At 46.2% G+C, this 26,515-nt stretch overlaps 1 protein-coding gene across 31 annotated transcripts in view; it reads left to right on the top strand.

The window, feature by feature from the left end:
- The first annotated feature begins 463 nt into the window (after positions 1-463).
- Positions 464-26,515, top strand: part of TCF7L2 (transcription factor 7 like 2) — a 193,790-nt gene continuing 167,738 nt past the window's right edge. For 4 of the 31 annotated variants that reach the window (XM_045803136.2, XM_045803139.2, XM_045803140.2 and 1 more), the window contains exons 1-4: positions 465-1,180; positions 1,444-1,510; positions 1,720-1,844; positions 13,748-13,816. In XM_045803136.2, the coding sequence (XP_045659092.1) occupies positions 992-1,180; positions 1,444-1,510; positions 1,720-1,844; positions 13,748-13,816 (450 nt within the window). In that variant the 5' untranslated portion in view covers positions 465-991. Of the gene's footprint in view, positions 1,181-1,443; positions 1,511-1,719; positions 1,845-13,747; positions 13,817-26,515 lie in introns of all 31 variants that reach the window. The other 27 variants (XM_045803138.2, XM_045803141.2, XM_045803157.2 and 24 more) reach the window with 13 other exon arrangements.

Here is a 26,515-nt window from a genome sequence, read left to right as displayed (position 1 = left end):
CCCCTTCCCCACGGTACTCTCTTCCTTTTCCCCTTCCTTAAGACTTATTTCTAGTATTTCCAAAGTGCACTTTTTCTGGGCCTCTCCCCATCCCCGCCCCCCAAGTGGGCTTTCCTTCCGCCTTCCTCGGCTCGGATTCCTGACTCGGTCGCCACCCCCCTTCCCCTCCTCTCCCACTCCGCATTGTCCTTCCGAAGCCGCCCCCCTCCCGGAGCGAGTCCTGTACCCTCGCCCAGACTCGCGGGCTCGCACCCACTCAGCGCAGGCCTCTCCCCTGCGCACTTCCCCCTCCTCCCGCGCCCCTCTCCTCCTCCCCCGCCCCTCTCCTCCTCCTCCTCTCCCTCCTCCCTCTCCCGGCGCCCGAAAGGATCATTGTTAGCCGCCCCCGCCCCGCCCACCCCGGCTGTTTATTTATGCACACGTCACTGGGCCGGCCCCGCCCCCCGGCATCTCATTAAGCGAGTGTGTTCCTCTCGCCCTGTCAATAATCTCCGCTCCCAGACTACTCCGTTCCTCCGGATTTCGATCCCCCTTTTTCTATCTGTCAATCAGCGCCGCCTTTGAACTGAAAAGCTCTCAGTCTAACTTCAACTCACTCAAATCCGAGCGGCACGAGCTCCTCCTGTATCTTCGGCTTCCCCCCCCTTTGCTCTTTATATCTGACTTCTTGTTGTTGTTGGTCTGTTTTTTTTACCCCCCTTTTTTATTTATTATTTTTTTGCACATTGATCGGATCCTTGGGAACGAGAGAAAAAAGAAACCCAAACTCACGCGTGCAGAAGATCTCCCCCCCTTTCCCCTCCCCTTCTCCCTCTTTCCCCTCCCCAGGAGAAAAAGACCCCAAAGCAGAAAAAAAAGTTCACCTTGGACTCGTCTTTTTCTTGCAACATTTTTTTGGGGGGGGCAAAACTTTTTGGGGGTATTTTTTTTTTTTTTGGCTTTTCTTCCTCCTTCATTTTTCTTCCAAAATTGCTGCTGGTGGGTGAAAAAAATGCCGCAGCTGAACGGCGGTGGAGGAGATGACCTAGGCGCCAACGACGAACTGATTTCCTTCAAAGACGAGGGCGAGCAGGAGGAGAAGAGCTCCGAAAACTCCTCGGCAGAGAGGGATTTAGCTGATGTCAAATCGTCTCTAGTCAATGAATCAGAAACGAATCAAAACAGCTCCTCCGATTCCGAGGTAGGAAAAGCCCCTCGGGCTGGTGGGGTCTCGAGTCTATTTCCTGGGCTTGGCAAACGGTGCCGAGAGGGGAGGAATCGGGGCCGGGGGCGCCGCGGGGCCGGGCGGGCGGCGAGTGCGCGCGGTGCCACCATTGCAGAAACTTGTAACCCTGTTTTCTCTCCCTCCCACCCCCCCCACCCCGCTGATCCTTTTTCTCCCCCTTCTCCCCCCTCTGCGTGGCGTTTGCCCCTCGCCCTCCCCACCTCCACCCCTCCGGGAAGGCGGAAAGACGGCCTCCGCCTCGCTCCGAAAGTTTCCGAGATAAATCCCGGGAAAGTTTGGAAGAAGGTGAGTACGCCCCGCGCGCCCCTCAGCCGCCCGGAGCCGCCCCCTGGGCCCGCCGCCCCGCGCGCCCCGGCCCCGCGCCCCGCTCGGCCCGGCCGCGCGCCGGCCCTGCCGGGGCGCCCGGCTACTTGGGACACTTTCTAAAAAGTTTCTCCTCGCTCTCTCCCACTCGGCGCGGCCGCCGCCGTCCCCTCGCCGCCCCGCCATGTTAGCGGCCAAGAGGCAAGATGGAGGGCTCTTTAAGGGGCCACCGTATCCCGGCTACCCCTTCATCATGATCCCCGACCTGACGAGCCCCTACCTCCCCAACGGATCGCTCTCGCCCACCGCCCGAACCGTAAGTGCCTCCGCGCCCGGCCCCCGCCCGCTGCCCGCCCGCCCGGCCCCGCATGCGGCCCCTGCCCTGCCCCCTCTCTCCCCTCCCCTCCCCTCCCTCTCTCCCTCCCTCCCCGCCCCCCCTCCCCGCCTCCTCCCCTCCCAGCCTCCCCTCCCCCGCTCGCGGCCCAGGCAGCCCGAAACTCTCCAAACTTTTCTGCCTTTTGTGGACTGGATTTGTTTGCACTTCGCCATGTTCTTGCTTTCAGTTTGCTGCCTCGTGATGTTGGGGAGACCTTTCTTTCCAAGCAGGGCTTTGTTGGGTGGGGGGGAAAGAGAAGAATTTTTTTTTTTCTTTTGCGCTCTTATTCCCCCTCCCCCTGTGGTGGTGGTGTTTGTTTCTTCACCCTGGGAAGATGACTGTGTGGCTCTTTCTTTTCGCTCTCTCTCTCCCTCTCTCTTCCTTCCCTCTTCTGTGGCGTCTTGGGTTTTCCCCGGTTAACCCCTTGGCTGCCGCTGCCGGGGCTCGAGTGACTGGGCTGCGCCCGACGCGCGGGGTAGAGAGTGGATTTTCCTGCAGGCGTTGGACTGGAGAAGTAGCGAGCGCGCGGAGCCCGGGGCCTTGGAGAAGCGCCTCGGCTTTCTCTTTCGGCTGGTTATTTATTTAGCTTTCTAGTGGTGATCGCTGGCTCTCAGTCCCCCTCCCCCTTTCCCCTGGAAGGTCACGCTTCCCAGACTGGTCCCACTGCAAACTTGGGGGTTCTGGGCTGGCTTTTCTTTGGCAACCCCGCAGGGCCGCGAGCGCCCTGGGCGCGGTGGCGGGCTCGGCTGCCCCGCGCGCTAGCTGCGGGCTCTCCCGGGCCGCGCGGAGTGGGGAGGCCTCTGTGACCGGGTTCTTGGTTTGTGTACAGACGGGATGGCCTCCTCTGAGCGGATTCGATGTATTTCTAGGGAATTTTGGTGTCTTGGGGTTTATAGCCGGGTCTGCGTTCGCCAGCTTCTGAGAAGGCCCTCAGTGGGCCCTGAGGGCGGGGGGGGAATCAGAGACCATGGTTTGCCGGCCCAAGGGTGTATAGAGGGTGAGGGAGGCCAAGGGCACCTCTCTTTCAAGGCAGTGGGCTGCTTCTCGCGGGCCACCCAACTTTGGGGGCCCCAGGGCGGCACCGGGTGCCAGGCTCTGCGGGTGCTTCCCGCAGCGTGCGTTCCGCGCCCACTCCAGACATTTGTTAATAAGTCTCATCCCCCCTTCTCCGACCGGCCTCTGCCCCCTGCCCTCGCCCTGAACCCCTCCCTCCACCCCCACCCCCTCAATCCCACCCTCCTCTAAAAAGCCTGAATTGCCAATCTCTAGAATCAACCTCTGGACGTTTGTGCCGGGTTTCCCGGGAATGTCATTTTGCACCTTTTCTGGTTTGATCCCCCTACCCCTTATTTACACACACTACTTTTGTTTTTTCTTTTTGGTAACTCGAGATAGGAATTTGAAATAATGTATCCAGTGTTCAGCAGCCGTGGATTCGGTGCTAATGGCCGAGGGCTGGCCGGTTGGGAGGCGATCCGATCTACAAGTGTTTTTAAGCATTAAAATATTAACTATCAGGTTTTACTTGTTTTTTGGGCCCTGGCAAAAAGGGCAAGGGCATGCCAGACCGGTCATTTTTTATGGCTAGGAAAGAGAAATAATTATCCCCCCTCCCTCCTTCCCTGTACCCAGGCTTCTGCATGCTTGGGAAGCTGGTAGAGCGTTTCAGCCCGACCTCCTCCTGCAGGGCCAGCTCCTTCAGGCTGCTGGGGCCGGGCTGTGGGGTTGCAGCTGTAGGGGAAGCACAGACCGGTTACGTTGTATTTTTCTTGGGAGCTCATGGGCATCTTAAACCGGGAGCATTCGGCTCAGAATCAGGGTTTGTGTACTAACCAACCTGACCAAGCCGCATTCCAAAGTAACCCTGAGAATTTCTTACTCTCCTCCCCTCCCCCCTCCGATGGATTCCTCTCTGGTATTATTTAAAAATCCACTTAGCCATCCGAAAGGCCATCTGAATATTGAGATTTGATGGCGGGCTTCTTGGCCTTCTTGACTCTTCAAACTCCCAGTCTGACCGCTGGCAATCTTGCCACACTGTCGCCTAAAACTTGAACGGTTGTGTTGTGCTGTAATTAGGAAACAGGGAAATTGTTAAAGGCAAATAAATGATTTCCCGGTGCGAAAGGAAGGCTCCCAACCTTCCGTCCCCTTTGTGGGCATTATAGGAATAGACCGCTGTAGTTATTTTAATTGTGGACGTAGCGGGTGGCCTTGTGCTGTGACATCAGATTGAGTATGAGAGGACATTTCTGAACTCAGTAGGCAATTTTGAGATTTGCATGTCAAACAGCAACAGATATCTTTGTGTGTACGGCCCCTTCCTCCTTCCTCTGTTACCTGGGTCAGATTCTTTGCTCCAAAATTAAAGTTATTTATTTAGGCCAGTAAGCAGAGCCATAGAAATGGGGACGAGAGGCTGTTGCGTGTCACTCCTGACGTCTTCGATCAGAGGGCCAGCTTGCAATTCCAGATTTGAGGCAGCTGCCGAGGGCATCTATAGGCAAGATAGGGGTCTTTTCACGCTCATCTGGAATTCGTAGTGCTTCGTAGAGTGTGTTTTGAGGGCAAGGTGGAAAGACAAACTAGGGGTGCTTTCTTCTTTTCCCGACCCTCCTTAGTGGTGGTGTTTTTGCTACAGTTTCTGTTCCTTGTTAGTGTACCTGTAAGCAGCTGCATCCTTTAAAAAAGCGAACTCTCTGGATCCCTGATTTCTGCTTTTCTATTTAAGAATGTAAAGAATTAAGGAGTATCGTTAAATCAGCTATGATGAATAATACATTATCTCAAGAATAATGCTTTAATTGCCGAAGACGCCATAAGGCTCGATAGTAATAATTTTATTTTAAAACGACAAAGCTTTCTGCATAACATTAATTTAACCTTTGATACAGTAATAAGAAGGGCTTTTAAAAAGACAGATTCGAATACAAAACTACGTTAAGGAGGGAGGTCTAGTTAAGTAGATGGGAAGTGATAGAACAGCAAATATTAGAACTGTGGTAACATTTGTATACTAACGATAAGAGGATTGTTACCATATTAAAGTTGATAGGAAAAAGTAGTTTCACGTTTCTTTTTCCCTCGTGCCAAACGAGAGGTAGGAATGGGGTGGTCGGGATTCTAGTTAGTCTGAGGTTTCTTTTTACAAGACTTGATTACTAGAGCTCTCGCATCTTTCATCCCAAAGTTAGTTGCTTTTTAACTGAGCTGTTTGCTACTAGGTTGAACAAATAAATAAGCAGCATCTTGAATTCATTTTTGAACTTGAAATTCAGCATTTGAAAGAAACCAAGAGGGGCCTATTCATTGGGGTTTTATTTAGCCGGGCAAACAACTTCTCTTTCTGGCTTGTGAAAAATGGATGTTTTTTTCCCCTCACTCAAACAACATAATCCTTTCTAATACAAAAGATTTAGACCTCAGAGTGTGAAGGGTTAATGGTGGTCCTTCCCTGGTTGTCCTCTCACCCCCCACCTTCACCCCTGATTGTTTTGACAACACTTTTCAAAGTGTGACATTCCAAGCCCCTACATAACAATGTAATATTACTGTAATTACACAGGTCATTACATTTTAAATAGAGAACAATAAAATGCTTATCGCCCTGAAAAAGAACAGGTGTTCTTGCCCTTCTTTGGTATTTATGCTAATTGTGTTTCATCTCCTTCAGAAATATTTATGGCCAACATGTTTAGATTCCAATCTCAGTGCAACAGTATTAATTCTGTGCTAATCTTTATAGGTTGGGGTTTAATGTCTGCCGTATGGATTATGGGCTCAACATTTACCCAATAAGTCATATTTTAATGATTATAAATTTAATATGCCAGCGCTTTGCAGTGTGTTGAAATTAAAGCTTTCTGAACCCCCAGAAACAAGCTCTCAGGCAGCTGGGGGCCTGAAGAGCTTATCTGGAAGAAGTGTTTTTGGAAACTTTGGATTGCTTAAGGGAAGTAGCTTTTACTGATTGATGCCCCCTATCTGATTGAGAAAAGATCGGGAGGCAAACAGCTCCGGTTCTTGCTAGGAGTTTTCCACCTTGATTTTAATTTTACTGATACGGATTTCATTTAGAGTCACTGCTGGAAGCTGGTCAGCTTTCTGTTTCTTAGCAAGCTGTGAAAAAGTTACAGGAAGGTTTCCGGGGGCTGGCAGATCAAGAATGCTGTTCTGTTAGCAGCCCAGGATAACTGCAGTTCTGCGCGCCATTAAAAAAATATTTGCTTTAGAAAACTAGCATTTTAATAGTTGCACCAGAAGCTGTGCTTTCAAAGATTACAGTAGAAGCCTTTGCGGGTTTTGAATGCCTCCTCACATCCCACGAGGTGCCTGTGTGCATGCAGAAAGTGCCTAGATTTTCCTTGGTTGAGAAATCCGGGTGCAACTTCTCTTACACATGCACAGTGGGTAAATGAGAAGGTATCTAAGAGGATTTTACATTTTGTCAGATGTTTCACAACAGGGGCCCCCGAATCACATTAAAAATGCACTGTAGAGAAAGGACAGCTGCAAATTTTTGTGTGGACGCGTGTTTCTGGACCATGACTAAAACTCCGAGGACCTATTCCCCAGCTGTCTGGAAGTTATGTGGAAGTTGGTTTATTGGCAGTTAAGTATGAGACAACCTGGATTTAGCAGAGGCTCTCTCCTACACAGGAAGTAGATGACATTATATTGGGGGAAGGGACGAGGCTTGCAGGCAAGGAGTGATTTACTCCTTTTTTGTTTTGTTTTGTTTTTTTTAAACCCTGGCGTTGCCAAATAAATAAGCACTTTCCAAGGAAGTAGGTGTAAGCTTTTTAGTCTTGGTAAGTGGAATTAGATAATATCTTTAACCGCATTTATAACTGTTCTAAGGTGACACATTTCAGAAGTTTTGAAAGGAGGGGTGAATCAAATTCTTGGAGGCTTTTCTTTTTGAAGGGTTGTGTAATGTGGGCATCTGAGTTTCGTCTGCGAGTGAATATTGGCAACCGTGTAAGTAAATCTTCAACTCTGACTTATAATTGAGCACATTTGTGAAGGAAATGGTTAATTTTACAACCAAAGGCAAACTTGCACCTCGACAGGTCTGCTGAAAGAAATGTGCCCCAGTCCTTTGCTGGCAAGCGCCACAGGGTCATAAATCCACAGGCTTTATTTACAGCCCATAACACTTATGAATGTTAAGATATTTGACGCCACGTTGGCCTTATAATATTCAAGGTCCGCAGACATTGGCAGTAGCTCAAATTTCTCTCACTAATTATAAGCAATGAGATGGGGGGTGAAGAACGGGGGAGCCCATCTCAAATGCTGCCCTCCCCCCTTCTGTGACCCCCACCTCTACAATCTGAGCTGACTGAGACAGACACCCTCTCCTTTGGCAGCTGACTTGTACTTTTCCTCTAGGCTATTGTTATACACATTTATAAAGAGCAGTTTCAGGGATGGAAATTCAGTGGGGGCTCTGCACAAATGCCTTTTTCAAAAGCAAAGTTGCTCTAGCTGTTTGCATCTTTCTCCTTGTCTTCTGGTTTCTCCTTTTTCTTTTTTTCCTTTTCTTTTCTTTCTTTTTCTTTTTTCCTTTTTGGACCGTGTTGCCTATATTGTGCGTATTTCCCAGAATACTTAAAGAAACCCGATACGAGAGACTGCTCTTTAATTTATATGATGTTCACTGAGCTGGAAGGGCACATACACACGTTGCATAGTGCAGTAGTTAACGTGAGGGTTTAAAAAAAAAAGTTATGTGGGTGAGGAGAGTTGATTAAAGGAATTTAATAGATGAGAAAAAAAAGTTCCAGGTTTCATTGGGGATGGCAAGGCCACTCATTTGGGAAAAGTGCACTGTTACCTGGGGGGAAGAAACACAGAAAAAGTAGCCAGAAAGGCAGCAAAAATGCTTGATTAAGAAAGATTGGAAAAAACAGAAGATGGGACAAACATTTAGGCTTGGGGGAATGGCTTGATTGAAATTGGGGATTGGAAGTGTCTCATGAGAGGTGGGAGTACCATGGTGGGGGGTGCTGTTAAAAACCATTGCTTTGCTCAGCATAGAGTGGCTCCAATCCACTCCTCACCTAAAATGCTCTATCCAGCCACAGATACGTTTCCTCTCAGTTATTTGTGTGAGGGTCTGGGGGTGGGGCATCTGTGGTGGAGACCCCGAAGAGAGAGAGAAGGCCAATTATCCTCCCGATTTTAATTTATTTTTTATAAAAAGTGGGCTGTTCTGGTGTGTGTATGTTACAAAGGGGCCACATGGTAAAGGGGGAGTGGGATTGTGAGGTGCGTGGCTAAGTGTGGAGGGGGGCTGATGGCTCTGTCATTTCTGGCCGGATCCTTCCCTCCATCCAACCCAAACTTAAAGACCGAGGCTGTAAGGTTTTATTTTCTAATCAATGGAATGCAGAAACTTACTAGCCCTCAGGGACAGATATGAATCCCTGAACAGCTCATTACAAAGATGGGGCTGTGGGATCTATGAACGGGTTATCAGCCGTGGTCTTCTTCGGTTTTCCCAGGATAGGTTTTTCTTCCTTAGGCACATCTGATTTCGGGCTGGTCATTCAGCCTGTTATATTTTATTCTTTTTTTTTTTGGTCATGAAGAAGCCCCAAACAGTTCTGTTTATAGGGGGTGGGCCTGGCTATTATTAGTGGGATCAGCTCTGAAGGAGTTAAAATTGGTCGCTAAAGTTTGGCATCATGAAAATAAATTTGAGGCCTGGTAGGCATTAGCAGGGCACAGCACATTTACAGAGCTTAATTAGTACGAACTGTAATTGTTCATGGTCTGCCAGAAGAAGTAATGTTCAGGAAAAGTGGAGTCCCTTCTCTTGCAGCCTTCAGTTTGAAACCGATAAATCACTTGCATATTTGTGTAGTGATTCAAATGGAGCTAGGACCTCTCCCATCCCAACATGTGGTAAATTGTAAAGTCAATGAATTGCAGATGTAGGCTACAGTGAGATTCTCCAAGAAAATGCAGAATGAATGGGAAAGAATGATGCTATAAATATTTACCGAGAAGATAACTAGGTCCCTGCGTGCCGGGCCAATTATGATGTACTAAATATATTAGCAAAATGCTTAAAAAATAGGGAGGATTTGTGTGGGTCTTCGGGTGGGTTGGTTTGTTTTGGAAAGTGAAATAAAAGGCGCAATGTTACTGTCTTGTCAGTTTTATTAAGCCCGAATCACAATGGCAAACCCAGGGAAGGACACATGAAACCCACATTAATGCAAATTAATTCGTTATGAGTTGCAGAGCTGTGACTGCTAAGTGGAGTAATAATAGGGCATCATTTTAAGTGTTAATGTAGCAACTTTTAATGAAAAGTGCTGTGTTAGGAACATGTCTCAGCATCTTAGCCCACGTGTTTTTATATGCAAGAAATGTGTTACGTACAAGAGCAGGAAACTTGATTCACTTCATCCCCCCCCCCACGTTTAAGAACTTTAATTATGTTTTGATGTTTAAAGAAAATCTTCTCGTTTTCCTTCCAACATAGCCCAGAAATGCCTATCCCCATAACCAACTTTTCTTTTTGCACCAGATTGCAGCACCGAGTGGAAAAACAATGAATGTAGCCCCCGCTCCGCCCCCCGTAGACCTACATCTCTAACTTTCTTGAAGTCATTTTTTTCCTCCTTTTCTTTCATGGAGGATTTGGTCTCAGGCAATGTTGCAAGGCTTCTTTCCCCAAATCTGAGTAGGTGGACGTGTATGGAAGCTGTAAAAGTTAATGATCGTTCTCTGACTCATAGCTGATGGTTTCAGGTTGAGGAAAAGAAAAGAAAAATTTAATGAGGGTAAATAGACCTTGGATGGAACAGCGAGACAGTAGGAGAGATTGTTCTTGTGTCTAAAGGTATGCGTTTTGTTGAAGCAGAATTTCTGAAGGAGAATGCCAGGAAGTAAAAGGGGATGCCTTTGTTAAGTTGTTGTTTCAGGATGGTACAAATGTTCGGTGTCTAGATCTGGGGAGGAATGTTTAAGCCGGCAAAGCTACCAGTCAGTGCTGGGTTTGCTTTCCTTGTGGAAGTTAGAGGCCCCGTTGGCACTTTTTGGAAGGGCAGTCAGTAACCCAGAGCCCTACTCAGAAGTTTATTTCCCATTAAATGGAAGAGGTTCGCCGCATAGGACTAGGGGTGCTGTCTGTGCCCTTAATAGTGACTGATGACCTAAAAGAAAAAGTCTTAGATGTACTAACAGCAGCAAAAGTATTCTGTCTTTTAAGCTAATGACATGGGAATTAAACGTCAGGTGGCTCATGATAGTAGCTACGGGGTAAAAGTGGGCCCTAAATCCCCCAAACTAAAACCTTTTAAAAGGGGAATGAATCTGGACTTTTTTTTTCTTGAAATAAAAAAGAAAGCCAGGTGATTCATAAAACTGAAAATAAAGCGTATGCTCCACCTCTTCCCAATTTAGTGGAAGGAATAGGTCTAAAAAATGAATCTTCATCGCACTGGAGTTCACTTAGTGTTGGAAAAACCAACACAGGGTTTTACTTACTTTAGTCCCCTTTGAGGATGAAATCTCTGCGGTTGAAAAAGTGCTTTTCCTTTTTCTCTCATCTCTGGATATCTCTGATGTCTAGTATCTGAAACATCAAATTAAGGGCCAGTAGTAGTGATTAGAAATAAAACAAGAGACATCAAGATACGGTAATAATATGGGAAGCAGTTAATTGTCAATTGTTGGTTTTATAATTGCCGGGGAATTGTGCAAGCCCAAGCTGAGCATCGCCCCATCTTCATGGTTCTTCCTCCGGACAAGTGAGGGCCAGATCATTTGGGGGTGTTCGAATGGGTGGGTGGGCTTGGCCACTGTAAACAAGCACAGAGGAAGGGAAGGTTTATTTTGTTGGAAGTTTCATGGGAAGGAATTAAATGAAAAGTACCCTGGAGTTCTCGTTTGGTGACGCCGCAGGATGCCCCAGGGAGGCACCATGGTGAGGGCGCGATGCATGTCCAGGGTGTAACAGCTACACTAGCTGGTGGAGGAAGTGACGCGGGGTGCTGCAGGTGACCGGGAGCAGGGCGGTCCCAGGGGTGGCGGCATGGGGGAGCCTGGTCCTCGAACTCAGATGAGCCTTGTGCTGGATCTCTCAACCTCCCTCCCCTCATCTTCCGAAAAAAGAAAAGGCTGCCATCTCTTGTCGTCCTTGCCTTCCTTAGGGGTTTTTACAGAGAGAGAAATACATTGCTGTTCCAGTCCAGAATGCCAAGTGTTTACTGGGTCCTTGTATTTTGTCTTTGTCTTAAAAAGCTAGACTATAACGAACAAGGCATCTTTGTGTTTTACGGGGAATCAAAAAGCCATTGAAAGTCTATGTTTAAGAAAATAGTATTTGGGAAAAGAGGGGGTGGAAACCCAAAGGAGAAACAAGAAAATTGTAAGTCTTTGTCACTGTAGCTGGGGGAAGTTTAGCTCCCAATGTGTCCCAACACAGTGGTTACTGGCTGGGAGTAAAGATCTGATTGGAGCTTGTGCTGTGTATTTCTGAGCTGGTCCACGCTGTCTATGTGGCTGGACAGCTGAGGAGGGAAGTTACATTGCTTGGGGGTGTTAGGATGGTGTGTGTGTGTGTGTGTGTGTGTGTGTGTGTGTGTGTGTTAAATTAACTTTGTCCAGCTGGATTCTTAAGGACCTTGCAACTACATTTTTACTGTTTTAATTGTAGCATTCTCTCTGGGATTGTGTTGTCGGGTGGTGATTGGACGCAAGGATTAAGAATGGAACCGGACAAGTGAAAATTGAATTTGGATTAGCCACAGTTTCATTAATTCATTCATAAGCCTGTGATTATATGAAATTTTGTTTCCACGACATATACTTAGTTATCAGGTGTCCATTCAGTTTTAATTGACAATCTGAGATTCCTGTGGTTACCCTGAGTACAGATTGCCTAGGGGCTCTGCAGCGTTTGTGGGAAGAAAAGCTTGGACAAGTTTCCATTAAGCTCTGAATCAGGCAGTTGGAAAAGAGAATAAAACCCTGCTGAAAAGGGGGACACGTTGTTACTGTTGCCTCTCGACTTAGAAGGAGAACCCCCCCCCCAAGAGCTGCTCTCCAGCCAAGAATTCCAAACTCGCAGAGGAACCTGGCCCTAGTACAAAAGTTGTTTTAAGATGATGTGGAATTGTCACAGAAATTAGTGCAATCACTGTTTACTGACTGGCAGTTTTCACAGAAAGGACAGGAGGGCAAAGGGTGCAAATTCATCTTTCTTTTTCCGTGATTCACTTCAGTGAACTGTTTCTGAGTGGGGGGGGGCGCTGTGGGGGGGGATTATCTTCACTTGCTCTGTGTACATCTTGTGTTGTTTTAAGGAGTGTGGTTCAATCACTCTGCTTTGACAGGTGAAAGAAAAAAAAATAGTTTTTGAATTCATCTGTACTGTGCCCCCTTTTAACCTTGATTACTACGTTTTGGGGGCAAGCGGACTCATAGGCAGTGTTTTGATTGTTCATTTGGAGTAGAGCCCATTGTATGCTAAATTGGGGACTTAGAACCTTTCCCATGAGCAATAAAAATTTAGACTTTTTAAATTTGATTACTTCTGTGTTGTGGTTATTTTGAGTTGGTTCAAAAGTTCTTATGTGAATTTCTTTTTATTTTATTTTTTTTGTCTTTTTGTTTTTTAAAAGTGTGTGGACTGAATGATTTTTCATGCAAGGACCAAGATACAAAATAATCAGATCTGAAGGCCCCTTGCAAGCTGGGTTATACTTTGTTACAATAGCAGAGAAGTGTTCTGGCAACAGCCGTAGGACAAGAGCAGTAATAGCAGTGGTTTGGAATTGCCACTGATGCCCATTGCTATGAGGGGAATGGGCAGTGATTTCCCGGACCGTCTAATCCCTTCTTATTTTGTTCAGATATTGCAAATTGAAATGCATTTTCAGATACTGTTGAGATCTTTAGTGATTGTTGTATTCTTTATCAGATAAACCAGCAGATGGTGTTTGTTTTCCCCATCTGTAGGATCCCAAGAGGAACAAGTATTTTTTGGGGAAAGGAGAACTTGGTGAGGAATCTCAGTATTCCGTTCTATTTGGGGGCACCCACTTCTTTGATGGGGGTTCTGTAGGGCTTCAGAGAGAAAGGCCCAGGAGGGACTTTCCCCTCTGTTGTGGAGAATCTGAGGGAGCCAGGGACAAGCATTCACCCAGGGGCCACCGAATAGGTGGTCCTTAGAACACTGGGTGGCTCTTTGGCAGAGGTTGGCTCTCTCTTTGGGGAAGTGTGGATTCCTAGAGTGCAGACTATAGAGATGTGCCGGGACTGATAGCTTAGTCATTGGAAAAGAATGTATAAGGCTTCGGGTGGCCCCTGAATTCTGCCTGCCACATTTGTTTTCCCCAAAATAGAATTGTGTTTAGGAGCAAGAGCCCAGTTATCAGAACGGTGGGGAGCTTGTACCTGTTGCAGTCTTGTGGCTTCTCAGAACCCTCTCTCACAACCTTCCTTCTCGCCTGCGTGTCGCAATTCTGATGACTTTTTGCAGCACACAGTTAAATTTTCCGCAGCACCCTGCTCAGCACACTGGCTTCCTTTATGTTTTAATGGGCATCCGTCTTTCCTTTTCATGTCATTGATTCTCACTCCCGGCCCCCTCCCCCTCCCTTTTTGCTTATTGAATAGGTGCTTTTTTTTTTTTTTAAACTTTACCTAGATTATTATGATCATCTTATCCATAGCAACAAATAAAAATACACAGGTCTTGATTGAATGCCAAGGCTGCAGTTCAATCTAGGAAGGTTTGTCTGCTATTCATAAACTGCTTAAGATGTTTTCTTGTAGTTTGTGACATAAGCAGAACGCTTTGATTTGGTTTCTTTCTACAGCTCCATTTTCAGTCCGGGAGCACACATTACTCTGCGTACAAAACGATTGAACACCAGATTGCAATTCAGGTAGGAAATGCAAGAGATCCTGAAGCTTGAATTGTCAATATGTAGGTCTCTTGTGTCTTTTATTCTCTGCCCCTTCCCCCAATCTAGATGATGATGATGATGGTGGTGATGATGGTGGTGGTGGGGATGATGATGGTGTTGATGATGGTGGTGATGATGATGGTGGTGATGGTGATGATGGTGGTGACAATGGTGGTGATGATGATGGTGATGATGGTGATGATGGTGGTGGTGGAGATGATGATGGTGTTGATAATGGTGGTGATGATGATGGTGGTGATGGTGATGATGGTGGTGACAATGGTGGTGATGATGATGGTGATGATGGTGCTGGTGGTGGTTGATTCACTGGGGGAGGTGGGAAGCAAAGAAATGAGCAGAAATGCTGCCAACATGATTTAAAGATTATGGAAAGAAAGAGGAGCCTGTGTTTTTGGTTAAGTTTCTTGGTCAGGCGTAATGGGCAAACAGACCCCAGCTTGGCTCTTGTTTTTGGCTTAGGAAAGAATCTTCAGTTGGGCGTAAGATGAGGTGGCCAACTGTGAACTGAAGAATTGGGCGGGGGGGGGGGGTTGAGGGGTGGAGAGGGAGAGGAGGCTTTGTGACAGCCAGAGAGTTGTTTCCGGTGGTTCCAAATCATGTTAAGTGGTGCTAAGAATATAGCTTTTGACCTGATTGTCCTGAAATGTATTTTCTCTTGGACCTGTTGATATATGTCATTAAAAGTGCTGGAAGGGAGAGGTGACAGATCCCAGCTTCTGATGAGTGCCCTGTTTCCTGCTCACGTAGTACTTCCATTCTCTTAAATCCAAAGGCTAAACAAATCACGGACTAATATAGACTCCGAGCTGAACTGATGCCAACAGAATGCAGTAGTGGAGGGAGAGCAGACTAATACAATTTTCGTCTGTCTGCCTTGCCTGGCTTTGCCAGGATGGATGTTACGCATGGTGTAACTAATGGTACCAAAACTTCTTGAGTGTTCTGCCTTAACCCTTTGAAGAGAGGCTTTTGAAACCTGTTGGCTGTGATATTGAAGTCTGGCTCTTGGTCTTCTCTTCTTGGAAGTTGATACCAGTTGGTTGAACAATTTCTGTTGTTCCATTGCACCCTATCTTGTAGTCACCCCTGGCAGATAGTGTGTGTGTGTGTGTGTGTGTGTGTGTGTGTGTGTGTGTGTGTGGTCTCACCGAATAGAGCCACGTCGCATCTTGGTAGCTCTGCTGTTTCAAATCCTCATCTTCCTGGATAAGACGCTCAGACCGCCATGTGCCCCAGCTAAACTGTGAACTCTTCCCCCAGTGAAAAGTATGACTCAGCAGGCATTTTTTGTTTGGTGGATCCCTAATATTTTTGTACTTATTTCAAGGCAGCAGTAACTTATTTTTAAAATATTTTGTTCACTTCTGCAGTGTGCTGCTGATCTCCCTGTGTCTTTGAGGGGCTCTTGATTTTTACCCCTCCACCCCCAGATAGTTTCAAGCCTGATGTCTTGAGCTAGACACGCAGTTGTCCTTGCTGGCACATTTCCTGGTGGACCCTTCTTCCTTTTGATTAGCGGCATAGTGACTCTTGCCTCCGGAAACTGGTTTAGACTCAGGGTTGGATGGGGAACCAGCCCAGACCCTAAGTCTTGAGGAACGGTTGGGTGCACCGACAAGTGTCTTGAGGCCTCCTGCGTCTCGTGGAGTGCTGGAAGATCCTGTTGCCCGGGGGGTGGGAATTGTTGAGGTTCAATAGCATGGTGATCCCTATCTTGGTGTGGAAAGGCTGGCTGGGGCCATGTCACTGGGAGACCAGCCGAGACCAGAGCAGCTGTTGTGCCTTTACACCCACTGCTGAAGTGTCCCTTGTTGGACCGAGCAGGTCGTCTTTCTCCAAACCACCTGGCACGGCGCAGGCCATGTGAAGCTCTTTCTCAGGAGGAAGATGGAGTAAATTACAGACCTCATTGTTTGGAGGACTGAAACCATTACTATCCCTCCATGAACAGGTAGTATTGTTCTCCCCTGCTTCTGTTGGCTAAGGCTTGATGCCCATGTGGGCAAACAGAGAGACATTTTATTAGAGACCCAGCACCGGCATGCTCCGAGTTCATTCTCCCCCAGTCTCTGCTGGACCGGGAGGAGGCCAGGCCAAACGGCTTCTAGCTGTAACTGGAGTTGGGTCATCAAAGGATAAATAGCAGAAACCGGAAGAAGCGAGGGAGGAAAGGGGAAATCTCAGACACAAAATTATTCCACATGCATGTGGCAGCCCGACTGCAGTGTGGGGGATACAGTGAGGATGGTAGTGCTTTAGGGTGGAGTGCAGCTGACGTTCTCCCTTTGGGTCATCCTCCAGCGTAAGGCTTACATGGCGATGTGACTATCGGGGCAGAACTTTCTTTCCCTGGAAACTTAAAACTGCCCCACCTTAATAAATACTGTATTTCAATATGAGCTGAGCTTGTTGCTCTCCTAAGCTATATCCTAAAATAACCTCGAGTAGTGTGACACCTTGTATCACGTGAGATCCATACCCCTTTCCTTTCCCATCCCCTGCAATCTCCGGCCTCGGCCAAGTTCACCATTTATATGAATGGCTTCCAAGTGATTCTGTAGCCACGTCCTGTTCTTGGGAAAGGTTTGGACACAATATCAATGGCTGTTTTGGGATCTTCCCTGCTTTTGACAATCTCCTAACTCCTCTCAGCTTTGAAAGACAAGAGTAACACAAATGGCCTTGTTCTCCCTAAGTGGTTAACACAAAATCTAACTGGAATGACAATTAACAGGCCTTAAAAAAAAAAAAAAAAAAAGACATAGTTATTTAGCTCTACTGACTTTTAAAAAGTTTAATTGAAGCGCAGTGTAAGTTTAGCACAGTGCACAGGTCTGTAGTGGAGAGGCGGATGCACTGTTACGTGCGTGAATGTACATGAAACCATCGCCCTGACCGATGTATTGAGCGGAGTTGGAACAGATTTTCTGTAAAGGGCCAGATAGTAAATATTTGAGGCTTTGCAGGCCCAACGGTCTCTATGGCAGCTACTCAACTCTGCCGTTGTGGTGCAAGAGCAGCTAAAAATAATACCTAAAGGACTAGATGTGGCCTTGTCCCAATAAAACTTTATTTATAAAATCAGACAGTGGCTGGATTTGGCCCACAGACTGTAGTTTGCTGGCCCCTGAGAGAATATTAGCAGCCTCCCAGAAGTCTTGCTTGTTTTCCTCCCTTTCCAGTCATCTGGCTCTCCTCCCCCACCACCCCAAATCTCACTAAGGAATAGTTTTATCTATTGCCATGGATTAGTTGTGCCTGTTTTTTAGCTTCATTGAAATGGGATTGTCTCATGTCTGGCCCCGCTCAGCATTATGTCTGAGTTATATTCCTGTTATTGTATGTAGCAATAGTTTGCTCTTTTTTTTACTGCCATTAGTATTCAGCTAGGAGTATGACACAATGCACACATCCTTTCTGTGTTACTGGATTTTTGGATGGCCTCCAATTTTCTGCTATTATGAATAAGGTCCTAGTAACATTCTCACCCGCATCTTTTGGAGGAATACGTGTGTCCGTTTCTGTTCTTCATATCCAAGAGTGGCCTTGGGGAGACATGGCGTAACGTGTGTGTTTTGCTTTGCATCGATCTTTTGAGAGAGATTTGAATGCCGGATTTCAGGTGTTGTCAGTGCGGTGCCCTGGCAGAGTGGTTGTAGATATGTGGGTGATACAGAGGAGGGAGCAGTAAAATGAGCTAGGTGTGGTCGGAGGCCAGTTTGCCTTCACACAGCCCCTTGGCTTTTGGCCCCAGTTCTTAGGAACTCCTCCCACTGTCTCCAGTCACCTGGGAAGATTTTGCAGGCCGAATGCAGAGGCGGACGCACACACTGCAGGTGCCTCCCTGAGAATGTGGATGAATGCTTAGGCATCCCTGTCGCCTCCCTGAAGACAGCTTTTCCGAGACTCCTCCACTCATCGTTATTCCAGCCTGAAGAGCAGTGTTGTAATCAAGGTCAAGACCCACAGAAGAGATTTCCCTCGGTTTTCAGAAGGGCTACTTCAGAACCAATTAAGCCTTTGTTTTAAGAGTATTTTGGCCAAAGGTTGATGTTTTAACACCAAGTCAGATGTGATTTAGGAAAAAATAACTCCACACACAGCAAAAACAAACTGTGTAGACCTTTCATGGTTGTTTTTCTTTTAAGATGTGAAGTGGTTTGTGTGTGTGTGTGTGTGTGTGTGTGTGTGTATGTGTGTGTGCATGCACACGCTTGTGTGTGTGCGCAAAGACAACCAGGAGAGGCTCCAGAAGAAATGGACCATTTTATTTGTTTACACAGCTGAGTGGTGGAGACTTTGCAGTTGGTGTTGCTTTGCTTCTTATCCTCAGGCTTTTGCAAGTTCCCATCTGAGCTTTCCCAAAGCGTATCCCTTCTGCTTGGTCTTAGCACTCACCTGCCATGACTCAGTAAGGCCCCAAGGACCCTCCTCCAGGGCTTGTGTGCTTTCTGGAGTCAAGGAGGGAAGGGTAGAAACTTCAGAGCGTCCTGGCCCCATATTGGCCCCTTATTCCTGGGTGTGGACTTGACGTTTAGTCTTGTCCATGTCTTAAAATCATTCAGATTCCACAGGTACTGTGGGTGGCAGTCCATCTCCTTGTCCAGGTAGACCCTTGGCATTTGTGATAAAAATGGCCAGTTAGTACCAGTGGATTTGGCCAGGATGTTCGCGGTAACGCAATTCCTGTATCTGATGGCTGTCTCTTGTGTTCTATGCCTGTCCTCTTGCCACGGGTTCGCTGGCCTTTCAGTTCTCGTGAGGATTTGCTTTCTTTCTTTTTTTTTTTTTTAAAGATTTTATTTATTTATTCGACAGAGATAGAGACAGCCAGCGAGAGAGGGAACACAAGCAGGGGGAGTGGGAGAGGAAGAAGCAGGCTTATAGCGGAGGAGCCTGATGTGGGGCTCGATCCCAGAACGCTGGGATCACGCCCTGAGCCGAAGGCAGACGCTTAACCGCTGTGCCACCCAGGCGCCCCGAGGATTTGCTTTCTTGATTCAGGGGCAGATCTGGGCTAAGTGGGGGGACTCCCAGAAACAACTATAGTCCTTAATATAGTCACTGCCTCAATTTTCTCCTCACTCCCACTGCCACACCTGGCTGGGAGAGTTCATGTCCACTTGCCACAAAGAGTGAAGCCTGTGTGCACGTGCGTGTGGCTGGGAGAATGGTAGAGACCCAGAGGGCGTTTCACCAGGGTAGTTTCACAGAGCCTCTGGATGCCAGCTAGCACATTCGGGAGGCTCATTCACTTGCTCCGATGCTGAGTTGTAGCCGAATGATCTAATTGAAGTCCATACCTCAGAATGTTCATTCATTCATTCAGAAATATTTATGGCACATCTAGTGCGTGCCAGGCCCCTGCAGAATTCCTCAGTGAACAAAACGGACAAAAACCCCTTGTTCCCATGGAGCTTAAATTCTAGTGGTGTTTTAAATACTGATTTGTAAGCACCCCGTTTTCCTTGGTCTGACCGAGTAGGTTTTGGGTGCAGTCTGGGAGTTGCATTTTGAATCAGGGTTCTGACGTTCAGCCTACTTAAGTTTGAGAATTGCTGCCCTACAGTCTTTTGAAATCAATCAGTTGATCATTTATTGACTGCTCAGCACCGGCTTAAAATTGAGGGCTGGCCAAGTACTCAGTTGGGATAACTTTTTCTCATTTTGAGTGAGAAACTAGATTGCCTGGAGGTTCTGATGAGCTTTAGGCCTTTCCTTCTCCGTGGTTCTGTGAAGAAAGCCAGATACTTTTGCAAGTCTCAAGAAGAGGCGTTTCTTTGTTTATGAAAGAGTAGCTTGGACGATAATGTGCCTGGTCTTAGGGGTCAAAGGCAGTAACAACAGTTGATAATAATAGCAGCTTACGCTTATTGAATTCTCCCGATGCCTTGGGTCTGGTGTTAAGTGCTGTGTATGAATTATTTATTGATTCTTCATAACAACACAGAAGGAAACCCAAAAGATGTAGTGACTCTTATTAGCATCATTATCTCCCATTTTGTAAATGAGGAAGCTGAGCCTAGGATACCAGAGATATTTTGCCCAGGATCAAGGAATTAGGATTCAAACCCCGGCAGTGAGACGGGAGAGAGATACTAACACGACACAGCTTTATGCTAACTACTGTCTGCGGAAAATAATGCTCGAGGGTCCCAGGGTTTCCTCAGTCAGTGGCCACCAGCCAGCTCTCCGGGCTGTATAGGAAGGAATCAGAGCTGGGAACTGCTAAAAAATACAGAATCCTGGGTTTTACTCCTTGACGACTCCCACTCATTAGGGCCAGGTCAGGTCAGTGTTTCACAAACTTGAGCAAGTATCCTCTGGAGGGCACCTGGGGGGTTGGTTAGATGCAGACTGTGCCCCCCCCACCCCGAGTTTTAGGTTCTGTAGGTCTGGGATGGGTCCAGACATTTGCAGCTTTAACGGGTTTTCAGGTCATGTGGATGCCTCTGTCTGGCGATAGCACGCGGAGAACCTCTGGGCTAGGGCAGTGGTTCTGGACCCTGGCTGCACATCACAGCCCCTGGGGAGCAGTGTCAACAGTGCTTAGGCCCAGGCTCCGCTCTAGTCCCCTGGGATTGGGATCTTTAGGGGGGTGGGGCCTGGGTATCCCTGTTCCAAAAAAGCTTCCCAGGTGATTTTATGTTTTATTTATTTTTAAAAAATATTTAATTATTAGAGAGAGAGAGAGAGAGCTGGGGGAGGAGCTGGGGCAGGGGGACAGAATCTTGAGTAGACCACCTGGAGCGTGGAGCCTGACTCAGGGCTCCATCTCACAATGACCCTGAGGTCATGCCCGGTGCTGAAACCAAGAGTCTGACGCTTAGCTGACTGAGCCACCCAGGCGCCCCTGGGATCTCTTTTGAAAGGCAATGAAAATGAGGTACAAAGAGGTGATTGCTTCGTCCAAGGTCCCACAACTTGGTGGAGACAGGGCCAGGATGAGAATCCAGGGAGCCCAGCTTGGCTGTGCGTCTGTCATTCGAGAAGTTACTGTCTCCTTTAAGCTCACAGCAATTGTATTACGTTGGCCAGATAAAAGAAAACAGTCTTGTTTTAAGGCTTTTACTTATATCTTTTTTTAACTTCTAACTGTTCTAATTGTATCATTGTATTTGTAGGAGTCGAGATATTTCTATCTGTTCATTCTCCACCACATTATGGCACTGGGGGCCCAGCCTGCATGGTTTGGATGCGGGCTGGTAAGGATGCAGAGAGAGTGTCTGGTAGTCCTTGACTAGAACAGCCCAAAAGGATGAGCACAACTCTTCTGTCAGCCATGCGTGGGCCTCGTAGGGGCAAAAGTAGTAGAGACGTCTGCTCTGTGGCAGTCAGCGGGTTGTGTGTCCTTAGTATCTCTATTTTAGAGGTTGCACTTTATAATACTTTTTAAAAGGTTCTGAGAGTCATGGGGCTGTTTAGTGAAGCACAGAAATCTTTTCTTTTTTAATTTAAAGATTATTTATTTCTTTATTTGGGAGGGAGAGAGACACGGTTAGAGAGAGGGAGCATGAGCAGAGGGCGGAGCAGGGGGAGTGACAGAGGGAGAAGCGGACTCACGGCTGAATGGGGAGCCTAAGGCAGGGCTCCATCCCAGGGCCATGACCTGAGCCGAAGTCAGACACTTAACCAACTGAACCACCCAGGTGCCCCGAAGCACAGAAATTTCTAAGTGGGTTGTGGCTCACATATGCAGGCTTATCAAGCTTAGCACTTAATTTGTCTCTGGCATTTGGTTTGGTGGCATGGTATCAAATCCTGATTGGACAGATAAGTGGTTGCGATTTTTTTTTTTTACCTTGAAATCTCAGCACGCTCTTCAATTAGATATGGCAGCAGCCCATTACTCCTGAAGGCTCCACCAAAACCCTTAAGTGGCTCTCAGTGTGCTTAAAATTTAATGAATAATACATGGAAATTAGAAAAAACATATAAAGCTTAAAAGCGGATACATGTGCTGTATAGCTGTATGTCTATAACATGTTATAAAAAGACACATTAGCATCAAACATTTGTGGACTCTTTGAAGTATCTTCATAAAACCCCTGATTTTTAAGGGATGCATCTGGGACAATACTTGGTTATGCCCGATTCGCCACCGATTGAGGCCTGGGACTGGGTGTGGGTGTGTCTTTGCCTTTGGCTAGTAGTGGGGGTGGCTGAGATAGGATGGCTCAGGCAGTGTCTCCCCACCTCAGCACCGGTGACGACTTGGGCCGGAAAGTTCTCGTCTCACGGGGGACTGCCCTGTGCGTTGTGGGATGTGTCTTTAGCATCATCCCTGGCCTCTAATGTCTTCACGCCACTCGCACCTATCAAAAATGTCTGTAGACCTTGCCAAATGTCCCCTGGGGGTCCAGATCCCTCCCTACCCCGTTGAGAACTGTAGGTTTAGTAACACAGTTGGAAGCGTACTCCCTGCCACTGAGGCTTTCGTGGGAGTACCTCTGCGTTTGAAAGGGACCAGGTACAAGAGGAAGTGGGTGGGTTCAGCTCCTGCTGCTGGCGTCCCATTACCTGGGTTTGGGTCCTAGTTCTGTCAGGCCTCAGTTTCCTAATCTGTCAAATGGGGATCATGGTCGTACCTGTTTGCAGAAGGTTGTTGGGAGATGGAATGAGATAGGAAGTGTGTGGGCAGGGCAGTGGTGCACAGATGAGCCCTTGATAAACACAAGCTGCTGTTTTACCACTGAGAACTGTGTGAGGTCCCTGTTCGCAGATGTAGAATACGCCTTCGCCCGACGCGCGTTGTATAGTTTTTATTTCCTGTCAGAAACATCACACATGATAAATTTGATAACCTGGACTATCTCTGCTGGGTAACAAAGATTTATGACTCCTGTTGTTTGCTGTTTGCGTTTCTCTTATGTCACTTAAAAATTCTGCTTGGTCCTTGTACCATTTGACTAGAAGATAAGCCCTTCTGAGATTGTGTCTTTCCCATCTTCACATCCCCTAGAGCACCTTGCAGGAACGCCTAGGACATTGCAGGTGTACAACCAGGGTGTGAGTGTGTTTAATGCATACCGAGGGCAGAAAGGGAGCAGAGGACAGAAGGGGGTTGGGTCGCTGTGTATTAGAGGCAGCTGTTTGCATTTTCCTCTTAATAGCCCCTAACATGATGGGCAATTATACATATAATAATAATATATATCCTATGTAGTATATATAGGATATATATAATCATTATCTTTTGTACTCAGTGAGGTAATAGGAGATAGACCTTCAGCCCCTTTGCTAACTTGACCTTCTTTCCCTGGTATCTCACAGCCTGATCTCAGCTCTCCTTCTTTGCACCAGTTTCCACCCTGTTTTAATGACTATGGCATCACTTAAATAATGGTTAACCATGGTTGGACTGTTCTATATTTTTTTAACATATATATGTAATATAATAATAATATATAACATATGTTATATAACAAACTATATAAAATATAATATTAATATATAATAAGTAAATATAAATGCATAGAACCTATTTATATGAATGTCTTCTAATTTTCAAAATGTTTGGAGGTTAGTTGGTTTTTAAAAGCAATGTTAGCTTTTTTTTCTTTTTAAAGGACACATAGTGTCCTCCACTTTATTATACCGTATTCTCAGACTATGTCAACAGTCATTAATTCCCGCAGGCAACTTTAAAAAACTTAAGTTTTCCTCCTTGTAGATGGATGAACCTACAAGAGCAAATTCATTCCTTTTTGTTCCCAAACCTTGTGCCTCCTGGAATTTTGAGGATGAGATGAGACACCAAAATACATAGCTTTGGTTGGAAATCAGAAATTGTCCACGACTTGAACCTGGATGTGGTGTGTGTGTGTGTGTGTGTGTGTGTGTGTGTGTGTGTGTGTGTTGGTGGCCCCACCAAGGGGGATGGGGGGGGTTCTTTTCACTAGGGCTTCGGTTGAGGTTGCCCCACAGGGAAGAGAGTCTTGTGTCAATAATAGTTTCTGAGTTGATTTGGGAAGCAGTGTTGGTGATTGAAATTGAAGAATTGTGAAGACAATTCATCTTGAGGAACAGAGAACATCGGGTGTGAGCCGGGCTGCTGGGGAGCAGACATTGACATACGGGCCGTCATCAAACTAATTGTTGTTTGAATTACCTGTTATGATCCGATGACAAATCTGCCTTGCTCCTGCCACTGGAGCAGAAAATGTAGCTTGAATTGGCGTGATGTTAGCAAGTGTAAACTGTACTTCAACAAGATGGATAAACCCAATTATGGGGCAGACCTGTAGAGAGAAAATCCATTTAAATCTCGTAATGTTAAGCAGAGCTGTGTTTAATTCATTTGGACCAATTTGGGAATGATGTATGAGTGTTGGTGAACATTAGTCAAAGGGGGGACCACCTGGGGGAAAGGGATGCGCCTGGGCTGCCGCCGCCCCGGGGAGGCAGCTGGGGTGTGGGCTCAGGAGCCCGCGCTAATGGCGGGGGGAAAGCAGAAATGACAAAACGATGTACTAAGTGCTGCTGGGAGAGCAGCGCAGTGTAAATGAACCAATAAGGAAAACATGTGAAGCAGAAATGGAGGAGGTGTTTTCCGTAAATGCTGTTGACAGTCCAAAAGATGAAGGAAATTTGAGGTTCCTCTTCTGCGTTTCCATCCCAGATACCCTTCTGAGTTTTTCCCAAGCCTTGTGACAGGAGGCCTAGGAAGTGCTTTTTATTTTTGCTTAGTGAGGATTGAAAAGAGAGAGAGAGAGAGAGAAAAGGGGCAGCTACATTTAAACTGATAATCTTGGGGCATTTGATTCTCCATCAGAAAGCCGTTAAGAGGGGGATGATTACTCTGAAATACATAATATATAATATGCATATTGAGAAGAGAGTTTGGAAGGTTTTGTCTGTTTAATTTTTTTTTTTTCCAAAGCTAGGGAGTGGTGGCCCAGCTTTGCATGTAGTAGGCGGTTCATATATACTGATTAAATGAATGAAAACTTTGAACTTTGCAGAAGTAACTTTCAGGGTTAAATGCTGGTATTTCCCACACCTCAGACTCATTAGGATGTGTAAGGACGGTAGGATCCCAGTTTCACCAGATCAATTCCTGGGAGTTTGCATTCCCAGGAATTTTACACTTTTACGTGAAAAGTTACAGTTTTATTTTTTATTACTGGTTCCAAATTGTTGGTTTTGCCAGGGATGTTTTTAGAAGACTCCAGCTTCCTTTTATTTTGGGAGGAGCTGATAAAGCCCCCTAATGAGTTCTTGTTTGGTTTTTTTCCTTTTGGCTTGGGCATTTTCTTCCTTTTCTTTTGTGGCGTGGACTGGACTTGGAGGCTTGGCTTGTTGAAAGGAGAATCTAAAGACTGAAGTGTAAGAGGAACTTGGCAGTGGACGGCCAAGAAATTCATGGTTATGCACTTTTGCCCCCGGTGCCCATAAATCTAACCATTGGGAATGCTGGGTGTGAATGAAGGTTACAGCCCTGAGTTTTTCCCTGTAATTGGGATATAGTTCATTGTATGGGCTTGTGGTATACATTTAGTGTCTACTCCAGGCCAATTCTTTTCTCCTAGAGGCAGATTTGTTAGGATTTTACTTTCTGGCTTTCTGCAGCTTTCAACTCAGTTGAAAAACCAATAAAGGGATAAAAAAAAAAAAAAAAAAAGACTTTCCAGTAATGGTTCAACACTGAATTCTGAGAATCTGAATATTCCCACCTAGTTTACTGGTAGAATCTAGGTAAAAAACACTTTGGGATAATTTAATCTACCCTTGCCAGAAAAACCACCAAGACATTTAGCCCTCAATTTGACCTGCCTGATGGTGGACTTCCAGTTCAGAACAAGGAAGTAATGTGATTAAACCGGAACCTAGAAGAAACATTGAGATGCGCTTTTGAACCTGCAGATCTTTGCTCTGAAAGAAGGAGCATCTCTTGTGGCCCATGGGTTTTATGGGGGCTCTGTCTGGTTTGGCTCGAAAGCAGTTGTCAGATTTATACTCCTGAGCTTGCTTGGGGTATAGACCATGTGAATTGAGCAGGCAGTGAATATGGGAATTTCTGGAGAACAGACTCTAAAGGAAAAGAAAGCATCCACTTTGTGGGTAGAATGACCTGTATGTGTTAGGGGTAAATCATTTCAGAGCCCTGGAGGGGTACTTTCTTGATGAACTTGTTACCTTCTGGTATTATAGCAGAGCCAAAATCTTGCAAGGAATGTGTGCAAAGAGGAATTTTTGTCCTTTTGAATTAGATCCTAAGAGGTAATAAACTTATAGCAAAAGACCTAAATAAAATAGTGAGATAATATCACCTCTTTAGCTTAAAATAAATTATTTTCTGTAGAATTAAAAAAAATTAGCTTCCCTATGGTATCAAGTTCTAGATAAGGGCTTTATTGATGTATGGAATCTATAAGACTCAATGCAGAAGTGTTTTAGGACTCACAAAGCTCTGAACTTAATTCTTATCCTTAAAATCAAAACCAAACCTCCCCTCTTCCCTCCTTCTAGTCTTCAGTTGCTTAGTTTTTATTCCATAATCCAGCGGCTTTTATTTCTTAATCATTGCTGAAGAAGCCAAGAGTTTCTCTGTTAATTCTAAAAATCTCATTGACCTGGGGTATACAGACATTTTTCTTAAAAGAGAATCCAGAGGAAGGTTTGGAAATGCTTCTCAGCTAAAGGACATGTTTACCA

Source organism: Ursus americanus, chromosome 6 (assembly GCF_024610735.1).
Source record: "Ursus americanus isolate L20-20 chromosome 6, mUrsAme1.1.p, whole genome shotgun sequence".
Taxonomy (NCBI): Eukaryota; Metazoa; Chordata; class Mammalia; order Carnivora; family Ursidae; genus Ursus; species Ursus americanus.
The sequence above is the reverse complement of the archived record's forward strand: the minus strand, read 5'-3'. Positions and strand labels throughout refer to the sequence as shown.